Source organism: Phyllobates terribilis, unplaced genomic scaffold, assembly GCF_046119375.1.
Source record: "Phyllobates terribilis strain yellow unplaced genomic scaffold, ASM4611937v1 Scaffold_8__6_contigs__length_399053987, whole genome shotgun sequence".
Lineage (NCBI taxonomy): Eukaryota > Metazoa > Chordata > Amphibia > Anura > Dendrobatidae > Phyllobates > Phyllobates terribilis.
Genome location: NW_027362768.1, coordinates 168,539,377 through 168,553,682, shown reverse-complemented (window position 1 = coordinate 168,553,682; position 14,306 = coordinate 168,539,377). Strand labels below are relative to the sequence as shown.

Genomic DNA, 14,306 nt, shown 5'->3' with positions numbered 1-14,306 from the left:
GTTTGAGCCAAAGTCAGATGTAGATCCAGCATGAAAAAGTAGTATACGTCATTCCTCATTATATGCTATCCTGGCTTTGGATCATCAGAAGCTGCATGTGTTTCTAAAGGACCTTATTGCAACACCATTCCCAAGTGTCTGAACTAACAGCATCATTGCCTTATGTGATACAGGTAATTCAGGTCTCGAGACCCACAGTCGACCGGAGTAATATAGACGAGTAAATATGGCTGCGATATGGTCACATGAACCTTCCCGAAAGGATTTTCAGAGTGTTATTTTTGGATAAAATTGCTTTATTTATGTGGCTGATGTCCGTCTTTCCAGGTCTGCACCATCGTCTCCCGATGTTTCACCCCAGTCCTCTCCTCGGCCGCACCGGACCAATGACCGCCTCTCTATATTAACCAAGCTGGTGAGAAAGGGGGAGAAGAAAGGTCTATTTGTGGAGAAGATGCCCCTTCGTATTTACCAGGTAAGGGGCAGCTTCCTTGCCAGTGAGCAGAGATGTAAAGTGGTTAGACCACTGTCGGATCTGTCCTTCTAAGAGAGGTTCTTTGGGGAGGCTAATATTTGGGGGTCTTTGATACTGGCAGAATATTTCCATTAGGCTTGGGGGGGCCTGGCTTGTGTAGCTTCCTGTGATAAATGTGTCTTGGTTATCTATAGTTCCTGCATTGCATTTACAGATGGTGAGAGATGAAAATCTGAAGTTTATGAAGAATCGGGATGTTTACAACAGCGACTATTTCAGTTTTGTGCTCTCTCTGGCGTCTGTGAATGCAGTAAGTGGGACATGATGTGTTTTTACCAGGACCTGTAATTGCAGAGTTTCACCAGTTTCTGTGTCCCCCCCAGACAAAGCTCAAACATCCGAACTACCCCTCAATGGCCAAGGTGGGAGCACAGCTCGCCGTCCATTTCCTCTTTCACACCTACCTTCGGACAAAGCGGAAACTCAGGTAAGAAGTGACACCCACCTGTGGTTAATGGGGTCACAAGTTAAAAAACAATAAAAAGTTTCCGTTCACTGACAGCATGACCATTCATCTCCGTGTCCTGTCATATTGTTCTGAATTGTATTAACTCGTCCGCTGTTTGTATCGTGTGTTCTGGTTGCAGGGTCGACACAGAGGAATGGATTGCGACCATCGAGGCCTTGGTTTCGAAGAGCTGTGAAGCCTGTCAGTGGCTTGTGGAATATCTTGTTGGATCAGAAGGCAGAGAACTCGTCAAGTAAGTTTAAAGTGAATTTTTACCATCATCGTAGAGCTTTGTTTTTTCTATTACAGAGCTCCAAATCCCTTGCAATAGGCAAGGAAATCAATGTTTGCTGTCCTGAACCACCACTAGGAGGAGCTTACTGTAGTCCAATGTATATCGTGAGCTCCCCCTAGTGGAGTCTTCACCTTCAGGGCTGGTATAGATGAACGTAATTGTTTCTGTACCTCTGATAGCCGCGATGTTTTCCATAACAGGGTTTTTCTTCTGGAGTGTTGTGTCCGAGAGGTCCGATGCGCCGTGGCCACTGTTCTAGAGAAGACACTAGATGGCGCTTTACTTCACAGAAACAAGGTAATGGGAGTTGTAATATGATCTATGGGGGGACATTGGAGACTAAACACCGTCCTCACGTCTGTATGCGGTGCTGCAGGTTAATGGAGTCCACCTGCTGATCGAGATGCTGCTCAGTCTGCTGGACAAGGACGTGCCGGAAAACTGCAAGAACTGCGCTCAGTACTTCATCCTCTTCAACAACTTTGTGCAAAAGGTACGTTGTAAAATTCATTGCACCATCCGGTCCATAATGAGGCACTTTGGCACTTAAAAGTAAATCACTAGTTTACAGTATGTAAATCAGCCCCCGACCCGGGCTTCTCTGCATACAGGGATTAATGTCGAAAATGGCGCAGTACGGTGAAATAATATCTTTATCATTTGTGTGGATTGTGTTCTGCACTGAAGGTTTATCTCGGAATGAACTTTTCCGGGAACGTCATCAGCATCTGACTTTGTCATTTGTTTGCTCTTGAACTGGGGGTCTGATTGGAATTAAAATACCTTTCCCGGGACCTCCCTCCTCCCGTAAATCTGTACATGTTATAAAAGTGTTTAATTCTTATCTCTCCCACATTCAGCACGGAGTGCGAGCTGTGGAGCTGTTACTAAAATACTCTGCGCTGCGACATTTCATCAACTTCCTGCTCGGCCCCAATCGGAAGAACAACCAGGTAACCATCATACAGTAGATTTACGTATTCCTCACCCCGTGTGTGCACAGCGTCATATAACGGCTCATTGTTCTATCACTGTGCTCTTTTTGATACAAACCTTTTATTTCATGTATTGTCAGAATCGCCGCTGGAGCCCGGCACAGGCCCGCGAGTTCGGCTTCTTGCACAATACAATTGCACTTCTTGTTCTACACTCTGACATATCTCCACATCAGACCGTAGGTAAGAACTTTTATAATGTAATCTACACGAACAGATAAGTCACGATTAACGTCTTATATTGATCCTGAGTTACCTCCTGTATTATCCTCCAGAGCTGCACTCACTATTCTGCTGGTGCAGTCACTGTGTACATACATTACATTACTTATCCTGTACTGATCCTGAGTTACATCCTGTATTATACTCCAGAGCTGCACTCCCTATTCTGCTGGTGCAGTCACTGTGTACATACATTACATTACTGATCCTGAGTTACATCCTGTATTATACTCCAGAGCTGCACTCACTATTCTGCTGGTGCAGTCACTGTGTACATAAATTACATTACTGATCCTGAGTTACATCCTGTATTATACTCCAGAGCTGTACTCACTATTCTGCTGGTGGTGTCACTGTGTACATACATTACATTACTGATCCTGAGCTACATCCTGTATTATACTCCAGAGCTGCACTCACTATTCTGCTGGTGCAGTCACTGTGTACATACATTACATTACTGATCCTGTACTGATCCTGAGTTACATCCTGTATTATACTCCAGAGCTGCACTCACTATTCTGTTGGTGCAGTCACTGTGTACATACATTACATTACTGATCCTGAGTTACATCCTGTATTATACTCCAGAGCTGCAATCACTATTCTGCTGGTGCAGTCACTGTGTACATACATTACTGATCCTGAGTTACATCCTGTATTATACTCCAGAGCTGCAATCACTATTCTGCTGGTACAGTCACTGTGTACATACATTACATTACTGATCCTGAGTTACATCCTGTATTATACTCCAGAGCTGCAATCACTATTCTGCTGGTGCAGTAACTGTGTACATACATTACATTACTGATCCTGAGTTACATCTTGTATTATACTCCAGAGCTGCACTCACTATTCTGCTGGTGCAGTCACTGTGTACATACATTACATTACTGACCCTGTACTGATCCTGAGTTACATCCTGTATTATACTCCAGAGCTGCACTCCCTATTCTGCTGGTGCAGTCACTGTGTACATACATTACATTACTGATCCTGAGTTACATCCTGTATTATACTCCAGAGCTGCAATCACTATTCTGCTGGTGCAGTCACTGTGTACATAAATTACATTACTGATCCTGAGTTACATCCTGTATTATACTCCAGAGCTGCAATCACTATTCTGCTGGTACAGTCACTGTGTACATACATTACATTACTGATCCTGAGTTACATCCTGTATTATACTCCAGAGCTGCAATCACTATTCTGCTGGCGCAGTCACTGTATACATACATTACATTACTGATCCTGTACTGATCCTGAGTTACATCCTGTATTATACTCCAGAGCTGCACTTACTATTCTGTTGGTGCAGTCACTGTGTACATACATTACATTACTGATCCTGTACTGATCCTGAGTTACATCCTGTATTATACTCCAGAGCTGCACTCCCTATTCTGCTGGTGCAGTCACTGTGTACATACATTACATTACTGATCCTGAGTTACATCCTGTATTATACTCCAGAGCTGCAATCACTATTCTGCTGGTGCAGTCACTGTGTACATAAATTACATTACTGATCCTGAGTTACATCCTGTATTATACTCCAGAGCTGCAATCACTATTCTGCTGGTACAGTCACTGTGTACATACATTACATTACTGATCCTGAGTTACATCCTGTATTATACTCCATAGCTGCACTCACTATTCTGCTGGTGCAGTCACTGTGTACATACATTACATTACTGATCCTGTACTGATCCTGAGTTACATCCTGTATTATACTCCAGAGCTGCACTTACTATTCTGTTGGTGCAGTCACTGTGTACATACATTACATTACTGATCCTGTACTGATCCTGAGTTACATCCTGTATTATACTCCAGAGCTTCACTCACTATTCTGCTGGTGGAGTCAATGAGTACATACATTACAGTACTGATCCTGAGTTACATCCTGTATTATACTCCAGAGCTGCACTCACTATTCTGCTGGTGCAGTCACTGTGTACATGCATGACATTACTGATTATGAGTTACACCCTGTATTATACTCCAGAGCTGCACTCACTATTCTGCTGGTGCAGTCACTGTGTACATGCATTACATAACTGATTATGAGTTACACCCTGTATTATACCCCAGAGCTGCACTCACTATTCTGCTGGTGCAGTCACTGTGTACATGCATTACATAACTGATTATGAGTTACATCTTGTATTATACCCCAGAGCTGCACTCACTATTCTGCTGGTCAGTCACTGTGTACATACATTACATTTCTGATCCTGAGTTACATCCTGTATTATACCCCAGAGCTGCACTCACTATTCTGCTGGTGCAGTCACTGTGTACATACATTACATTACTGCTCCTGTACTGATCCTGAATTACATCCTGTATTATACTGCAGAGCTGCACTCACTATTCTGCTGGTTCAGTCACTGTGTACATACATTACATTACTGATTCTGTACTGATCCTGAGTTACATCCTGTATTATACTCCAGAGCTGCACTCACTATTCTGCTGGTGCAGTCACTGTGTACATACATTACATTACTGATCCTGTACTGATCCTGAGTTACATCCTGTATTATACTCCAGAGCTGCACTCACTATTCTGCTGGTGCAGTCACTGTGTACATACATTACATTACTGATCCTGTACTGATCCTGAGTTACATCCTGTATTATACTCCAGAGCTGCACTCACTATTCTGCTGGTGCAATCACTGTGTACATACATTACATTACTGATCCTGTACTGATCCTGAGTTACATCCTGTATTATAATCCAGAGCTGCACTCACTATTCTGCTGGTGCAGTCACTGTGTACATACATTACATTACTGATCCTGTACTGATCCTGAGTTACATCCTGTATTATACTCCAGAGCTGCACTCACTATTCTGTTGGTGCAGTCACTGTGTACATACATTACATTACTGATCCTGAGTTACATCCTGTATTATACTCCAGAGCTGCACTCACTATTCTGCTGGTGCAGTCACTGTGTACATACATTACATTACTGATCCTGAGTTACATCCTGTATTATACTCCAGAGCTGCACTCACTATTCTGCTGGTGCAGTCACTGTGTACATACATTACATTACTGATCCTGTACTGATCCTGAGTTACATCCTGTATGATACTCCAGAGCTGCACTCACTATTCTGCTGGTGGAGTCACTGTGTACATACATTACATTACTGATCCTGAGTTACATCCTGTATTATACTCCAGAGCTGCACTCACTATTCTGCTGGTGCAGTCACTGTGTACATACATTACATTACTTATCCTGTACTGATCCTGAATTACATCCTGTATTATACTCCAGAGCTGCACTCACTATTCTGCTGGTGCAGTCACTGTGTACATACATTACATTACTGATCCTGTACTGATCCTGAGTTACATCCTGTATTATACCCAGAGCTGCGCTCACTATTCTGCTGGTGCAGTCACTGTGCACATACATTACATTACTGATCCTGTACTGATCCTGAGTTACATCCTGTATTATACTCCAGAGCTGCACTCACTATTCTGCTGGTGCAGTCACTGTGTACATACATTACATTACTGATCCTGTACTGATCCTGAGTTACATCCTGTATTATACTCCAGAGCTGCACTCACTATTCTGCTGGTGCAGTCACTGTGTACATACATTACATTACTGATCCTGTACTGATCCTGAGTTACATCATGTATTATACTCCAGAGCTGCACTCACTATTCTGCTGGTGCAGTCACTGTGTACATACATTACATTACTGATCCTGAGTTACATCCTGTATTATACTCCAGAGCTGTACTCACTATTCTGCTGGTGCAGTCACTATGTACATACGTTACATTACTGATCCTGTACTGATCCTGAGTTACATCCTGAATTATACCCAGAGCTGCACTCACTATTCTGCTGGTGCAGTCACTGTATACATACATTACATTACTGATCCTGTACTGATCCTGAGTTACATCCTGTATTATACTCCAGAGCTGCACTCACTATTCTGCTGGTGCAGTCACTGTATACATACATTACATTACTGATCCTGAGTTACATCCTGTATTATACTTCAGAGCTGCACTCACTATTCTGCTGGTGCAGTCACTGTATACATACATTACATTACTGATCCTGTACTGATCCTGAGTCACATCCTGTATTATACCCAGAGCTGCACTCACTATTCTGCTGGTGCAGTCACTGTGCACATACATTACATTACTGATCCTGTACTGATCCTGAGTTACATCCTGTATTATACTCCAGAGCTGCACTCACTATTCTGCTGGTGCAGTCACTGTGTACATACATTACATTACTTACACTGATCCTGAGTTACATCCTGTATTATACTCCAGAGCTGGATAATCAGTGAGCACTGGGCGGTGGCCGCTCTGGAGCGCCGGGCGGTGGCCGCTCTGGAGCGCCGGGCGGTGGCCGCTCTGGTGTTGGACTACAGTCCAGGCTGTGACTTTTGTGCTATACTTATATGCTGTGTGCAGCCGCCACATAAGTAATGAATGCCATCTTACAGCTCCGGGGATGTCCAGGCCGCAGCCGTCAGGCCTCAGGCTCGGTGCTCTGCTGCCTCTCCATTCAGAGGTGGAAATGTTGATGTTCTTGCAGGATGGGAAGCCGTACTTGCTGGAGGTAAGCCGCTGCCTGTACGATTGTTGGGGGGTTTCTGTGATTTTGGTTTCCATCCTCAATGGCTGCCTCCACCTCAGGTGATGTTCGCCCTGCGGGAGCTGCCCGGGTCCCTGTCTGTCCTCATGGAGATGTTGGTTTATTGCTGCTTCTGTAACGAGAGATTCTCTCTGACCGCTCTCAACTTCATTAAGGTGAGTGACGGGCCCACAGTATCGCCGGACCACGACACCGAGGAATGGGGACCGGTTACAGGAGGCTTCAAATACGGGAATATCCCTGGCTGCAAAACTGATACCATTTGGCAAAATTTTCCCAAAATTCTGCCACTTTGAAGACATTTGTTACATGAACTCGTGTGTGGATAGGACCTCATTCACATGATAGAGCGGCACAAGGCGTCCACTGCGGCTCGGGGCTGTGAACCGAAGAGGACGCTGTGTCCGCCATACCAGGCGGGATATGTTCTCCTGCAGAAGCTGCCTCCATTACCTCCATGCATGGCGTCAGCAGTAATACAGAAGATGCTTTTTTTTTCTTCCTTGGCACATACATATCATCTGAATATGTTTTATCACATTTTTTTACAGAATCAGCTGGAATCTGCGCCCCCTCATGAGCTGAAGAACATGTTCACTCTCCTCCATGATATCCTGGTGGGTAAACCAAGCTCTTCGAGGGATCCGCAGTTTTCCTGCCCTTCATGGTTTATTATGTAAGTTGACATTTCCTGATTTGTCTCCTCAAGGTGATTGAAGATCCCATCCAGCTGCAGAGGCTGAAGTTTGCATTCGAGTCTGACGGATTGCTGGGTGAGTCCAGGTGGTCCGCGTCTTACCACATCTCCCTTGGATCCCCCCTTCTCCACACTATGTTTCTTAAGCTTCCAAAAAACTGATGCTATTGCAATCGCGTCCCAGATTCTAAGGGTTTGCAGACCATGAAGCGTCGGATTGAAATCCTTCAACTCTGACATGGGGTTCATTTACTTATCTCTTCATTTCTTTTCCTTAGCATTAATGCATCATAGCAATCACATAGACAGCAGCCGCTGTTACCAGTGTGTCAAGTTCCTCGTCACCCTGGCCCAGAAGTAAGTCTGAAAAGTCTGTATGGATTGTAATTCACGATGAGTAGTCCATGGCCTCCGACCGAGAGTCCTACCGACCACCTCCTGCCTGCGGCGTAAAGGCATCGCTGCGGCGTGACGGGTTCGTGATGTCACACGGGGCCTTTTAATCGGGCGAGGATGCCAGCAGGTAGCAGGAGGATAATAGGGATGTCATTCAGTGACTATGGACCACTTCAAATCGATTCGCTCATCCCTAATTATAAGCTCTTTGGGTCAGCACCTGATTGTGTTTCTGCTCCAGACGTAAACTTTTGCAATATGAGAGATTAATTTAATTTAAAATTGAATAAAGGTTGATAATGAAATGCACCATAAGTCCCAGCAGTGTGTGTAATGTGGTGCCTCCACCCCTGAGATTAAAAGGTGCCTTCCCCAAAAGCATCTGAATTACTGTGGATTTGCTCTTTTTGGTGACAGGTGCGCTGCCGCTAAGGAATATTTTAAGGATAACTCTCAGCATTGGAGCTGGGCCGTGCAATGGTTACAGAAGAAGGTGAGTACTGATCTGCTGCCATCCTGTGCCATAGCCGTCACACACTGTAAAAACATCATATATTTGTAATCTGGACAATGTATCTGCACTGACACATTGTAACAAACTCTCTGAGATTTTTTGCTGCTGGCTTTTATTTTTAGATTTTTTTTTTTATATAGAATGAATACATGGTTTTACATGAGCTGTACGATGCCAGGACATTGTTTCTGCCCCTGGATTTAAAAAAAAAAAAAGAATACTGCCCCTCACTGAGAGCAAGATGAGATCTTAAGGGTATGTGCCCACGATGCAGAAATGAAGCAGAAAATTTCTGCAGTTTTTCTGCATGGTCTTGGCAGTCATAAACGCTTGCCGATTTTACACGCGTTTTTACATGCGGATTTGACTTGCGTTTTTCAAGTCCATTGGGACCTCAAATCCGCATGCAGAAACGCACAAATAATGGACATGCCGCGGATTTTTCCTCAAGGAAAATCCGCTGCGGAAAAATCCGCTGCTTGGGCACAGAACATGCAGATTTTCATTGGGGATCATGGGGCACGGATTACCAAGCGTTTTTTAAAGCGTTTCTGCTGCGGAAATTCCACATCAAAAATGCTTGAAAAACGCATCGTGGGCACACAGCCTAAACGTGCTGCTTTGTTAAAACTGCAAGGCCTTGATTCATTAAGACTGACATTTTGCCCTACAAAAAAAGTTGTCTGGAAGTAAGGTGCGCCCAAGTTCTTTAGGAGGTGCGCACCTCTTAATGGATGTGGTGCATTTTCCAGTTGCTGTACAAAATGTTATTCCGACCAGAGACTGGTGAACATTTCTGTAGTAATTTAGGTCCCTTATGTTACATACATTATGATGGATTTATCAGCTGCACTCAGCCACAATCCCCTCTCCCTTCCTTCCTTTTGCCGCGAAGCTCTGCTTAATTTTCAAAAAAAGTTGACGGAGCCAAAAGTCATCAAATTGCACAAAAATTTTGCGACATTTCAAACAGTTTTACACTTGTGCCGAAAACTGTTTGATGAATCAGCCCTCTGAGTCTCTTAGAAAGTTGCGGAACTTTTATTCAACTATGAAAACTTTTGTAACTTCCGTCTTTAATCTGCGGTGGTTTTCTCTCCTGTCAGATGTCTGAGCACTGCTGGGCACCACAGAGCAACGTGTCCAACGAGACGTCAACCGCCAAAACCTTCCAGCGGACCATCTCTGCACAGGTAGGGGACCGAGATGGCGGTAGATTGGGTCACATGATCTGTGTGTATGTATGTATGTATATATACACGTGTGTGTGTGTGTGTGTGTGTGTGTGTGTGTAATATGTGCTTGATATCCCCACTGACTGCGGTCTCTCTGCAGGACACCTTAGCCTACGCCACCGCCCTGCTGAACGAGAAGGACCAGTCTGGAAGCAGCAATGGTTCGGAGAGCAGTCCAGCCAATGAAAATGGAGAGCGGAGCATGCAGCAGGTGCGGCCCTCGCATCCCGCTCTGTGATGGATGATAGGAGACTTGTCAGCGTTGTGACCTACGTGTTCACCACCTTTGGTATCGCCATAATCGTAATGACGTGGAATATGTTGCCGGGTCATTTTTACCCCACATACGGGGGGGGGTACGCCATAAAAACGTAACAAAAAAAATTGGTGGAATTGCTGATTATTTTTTTCACCTCATTTGTAATCTGGAAGTAAAAAAAAAACAAAGTACAAAGATTGGCTGCCGCGGGAAGGAGTTTGGGGGTCAGTGACGTATTTGCAGTGGCAGTTACTAATTCTTGTTGCAGCCATGATCCGTGTCAACAAATGCCCCCATCAGTGCCTTCCTATGGGGGCAATTTCCAGAGCCTGATGCTTTTTTTTATTTATTTAGGGCCCCGACTCTCCGATGATCCTTGGAGACACAAAAAGTGACCTTGAGGACGTCGATCCTTGAATCCAGGTACAAAGACGAGGAGGCGCTCGCTACGCTGTGAAGACAATAACGCACTTTGAAGACCACACTAGTCTCATCTCGACTTTTCCTCCGGAGTCCTCGGCTCCGTCTATTCTACAGGTCACCGAGAGACCGGACAGCAACGCTCACCGCCAAGGTCATTTGTGGAACTTGTCGCATCAAGGAGAACTTTAATCGTATTGCTGCAAAAACAACGGATACAAAGTATTTTTCTCAGAATTTTATTGAAAAAAAAAAAAAAAAAACATGAAAAACCGGCAAGTGGCTGATTTTCTTTTTTTCTTTTTTTTTTTTTTTTTAAGTTCGTGAGCATTAAAGGAGTGAATGTGCAATTGTTGCTTTTTCTGTAATGCTGCGGAGATTTTTTTTTTTTTTCTTTTCAGTTTTATACAAAGTGTAAGAGAAAAACCTGGAGCCAGGTCCGGCAACTTTTTAATCTTTCAATAATAGGAATATTAAAATGATGTATAAATACGTGGAAGAGACTTGTACACATTTAGTTTGGATCCAATCTTTTAAAGAAAAGTAAAAAAAAAAAAAAAAAAAAAAAAAAAAACCAACGCTTTGTATGAAATGTCTCCCATAATTTATAGTGCCATAGGAATCAATGCACAGCCGATCGTCTCGTGTTACAGACTTTACCGGGTTCAGTTAAAGTTCATCTGACACTTGCTATAAATCTGTATTTTTATTTTTTTACCTGGTGTAAACGCCGCTCTTCTCCTGAATCCGGCGATGTTTTTCTTTTGTTCCTGCGCCTCTCCGTTCCTGAGAGATGACCTCCTCTTCCCCTGCATATAAATCTAGTCTTGTTATACAAGTGGGTGTGGTCTTCATCTGTCTTACACACCACGCCCACTTGGCAAAAAAAAAAAAAAAAAGGACTAGATTTATATAGAGGGAAGAAGGGGCCATATCTCAAGAATAGAGAGGCACAGAGAGAAAGTAAAAACATCGCCGGATTCAGGAGAACAGCGGCATTTACACCAAGTAAAAAAAAAATCCACATTTATGAGAAGTGACAGATTCTCTTTACAGCGGAGCGGACGCCTTATTCACACTGGACCCAGCCGATCAGAGCTTACGGGGGGAGGTATGGGACAAAAAAAAGTTTAAAGGCCAATTTTGGAGAACTGTTATATGTTGGAGTTGAATCTCATCTGGATAGTCCAAGAGCTTGTATCACCCCGGAGGGACGCTCTGTACAGACCTCAACCCAAAGTGGTGGTTTCCCTTTAAGTGATGGATTGGGACTTGCAGGCAGTATTGACACATTTTACAGCCCCAGCCCAATATTTATTACTCCAGATCACGAGACGCGGGGTCTGTGCATCATCCCCATCACCCGTGCGCGCTCTATAAGTACCTCCATTGGGTATAGGGCCGAGGAACACGTTTGGGTAGTATGTGCTCTGTAATAAACATGAACTTCTGTGATTTTTACATCTGTTGTATAGATCTGCCAAAATGTACATTTTTTTTTCTTTACTTTTTGGGACTTTTTTTTTTTTTTCTCGTCAAGTAAACATTGCAGTGAGTTGTGCTTTGTATCATATCGCCGACCTGTGTGTCGCCACGTGGCGTATACAAGGGCCTCACTGTGCGTCTTGTCGGCACATTGGGCCTGTTTTTAAGAACAGATTTTTTTTTTTTTTGTCCTGAAAATAAGGAATAAATTTCAGAAATTTGGAATCAAAATGTAAAAAAAAAAAAAAAAAAAAAAAAAAAGTCACGTCCCCTCCTGGAGCCGCAGATTTGCATTTCACTGTCTGTGCTTTGTGCATCCTGCTTTTCTGGGACATGGCAGCCGGACGCGCGCTGGATTACCTTCGGTGCGAGCGTCTACATACCAATTTTTACAGAGAGCAATTAAAAAATTGCCATTTGTGCAACTGTGAAAAGCGCTGCTGCCCCTTTAAGTTGCTGCATTGTACTTTTAAATATAGTTTTGCTTTCATCAATTTCCTCCTTAAATCCCCCCACTATGCAATTTGGGGGTGGCGCTGTTCTAGGTGACCTGCACAGGACTCCGGTGTCTGTAACACAGGACGATTTTGCTATTTCTGCCTTTTTTTTTCATTATAACTGGAATTTGTCTGAACCCCGACAATATCATTGTGCAAAGGGAACTCCGGGTTTAGGAGCGTCTGATGTGAGCGGGGGTCGGACTGAAGCGTTTCTATGTTTTGTGCCAATTGATTTTTATTCATTGTGTTGTACATTTTTTATTTTTTTTGATTTGTTGCACTGATCTGTTTTAATTTTTAGGTCTTTTTTTTTTTCCCCTCTCCAATAAATGCACCGTATTCTACAACGCCTCCTTCCTCTGTCCCCTGTACAACCATCAGCCGGTTCTTAAAGGGAATAATGCATCATCAGGTTTTTTTTTTTTTGTTAAATTTAAGGTATATATCACTATATAAAAAAAAAAAAAAAAAAAAAAGCACAAAAATTACAAAATGTGGAAATATGTCCGTATTGTGAATGTAGCTCTGGCTGAGAACAAGAGGAATAATGACAAAGGTAATTAGTGGCCAGCGAACATTATGGAGCTTTTAGGCTTAGTGTACACTACATACACAGGGAGATTCCTATGGGGATGTATACACCCGGACAAAGTGTTGGCTTTTGGCGTCTCGCAGGCCTGTGTCTGCATCTTAACAAATTTGAGTCTGAGTACACGTCGGTATAAGTGCAATGCATAGGTGCGCATTCACACTGTGGCCATTTAACAAGCAGAACCTACGATATAAACAAAATGAGCAAACACCCTGTAGTAAGTGAATAAATAGTACATGTAAATCACATAGGGGACATAGTTAACATGGTTTTGATCAAAAAAATGTAAAAGCCATCCCACCGCGACAAGGTGCACCCAATCGGGACGGTACCTAACTCTTGTAGTTCACCTCACCATGTGTCAGCAGATGTAAAACTAGATGGGTGCAGAGTAGGATCATTTTGTTTCTATAGGTTTCCACGGGCAAGTGTCTTAACAGTCGCGACCCAGCTCCTGCTCTGCCCCCATCTATTTTTACGTCTGCTGACACACAGTGAGGTGAATTACAAGAGTTAGGTACCGTCCCGATTGGGTGCACCTTGTCGCGGTGGGATAGCTTTTGTTTTTTTTTTCAGCTCAATAAAATGTTAAAGAAGCACTCCTCCCATCAAAGTTTTTATCCTCTTCACGACCTTTTGACATATTTAAAAGGGGTATTCCCCTCTACAAGATCCTATCCCAGTATGTGGTAGATGTAATATTAGCAAATACCTCCAATTGGAAGTGTAGTATAGTTTTTCTGATTGGCTATGGCCATTTCCTCATGTGCAGGCATTGCAGGACCATAACTAGTTCCTAGTGGTCGTAACCATGGATACCTAAGGTCCTGCAATGCCTGCACATGAGGAAATGGACATAGCCAATCAGGAAAACTATACTAAATAGCAAATACCTCCAATTAGAAATTATTATTATTCCTACTAAACATTGGGATAAGATCTTGTAGAGAGGAATACCCCTTTAAGTCATTGGCCAACTCCCTTCCTTTTGATGCGGGCTCTGGCACTGAGCCCGCATCTTTCCCCACACTTTAAATGAG

At 43.4% G+C, this 14,306-nt stretch overlaps 1 protein-coding gene across 4 annotated transcripts in view; it reads left to right on the top strand.

Annotated features, from left to right (window-relative positions):
• Positions 1-11,379, top strand: part of USP24 (ubiquitin specific peptidase 24) — a 118,875-nt gene extending 107,496 nt beyond the window's left edge. For 2 of the 4 annotated variants that reach the window (XM_073643699.1, XM_073643696.1), the window contains exons 51-67: positions 328-475; positions 690-785; positions 859-962; positions 1,123-1,236; positions 1,479-1,575; positions 1,655-1,771; positions 2,139-2,231; positions 2,354-2,456; positions 7,017-7,132; positions 7,210-7,323; positions 7,720-7,785; positions 7,878-7,941; positions 8,144-8,222; positions 8,679-8,754; positions 9,882-9,968; positions 10,111-10,221; positions 10,624-11,379. In XM_073643699.1, the coding sequence (XP_073499800.1) occupies positions 328-475; positions 690-785; positions 859-962; positions 1,123-1,236; positions 1,479-1,575; positions 1,655-1,771; positions 2,139-2,231; positions 2,354-2,456; positions 7,017-7,132; positions 7,210-7,323; positions 7,720-7,785; positions 7,878-7,941; positions 8,144-8,222; positions 8,679-8,754; positions 9,882-9,968; positions 10,111-10,221; positions 10,624-10,686 (1,648 nt within the window). In that variant the 3' untranslated portion in view covers positions 10,687-11,379. The remainder of the gene's footprint in view (positions 1-327; positions 476-689; positions 786-858; positions 963-1,122; positions 1,237-1,478; positions 1,576-1,654; positions 1,772-2,138; positions 2,232-2,353; positions 2,457-7,016; positions 7,133-7,209; positions 7,324-7,719; positions 7,786-7,877; positions 7,942-8,143; positions 8,223-8,678; positions 8,755-9,881; positions 9,969-10,110; positions 10,222-10,623) is intronic. The other 2 variants (XM_073643698.1, XM_073643697.1) reach the window with 2 other exon arrangements.
• The last annotated feature ends 2,927 nt before the right edge of the window (positions 11,380-14,306 follow it).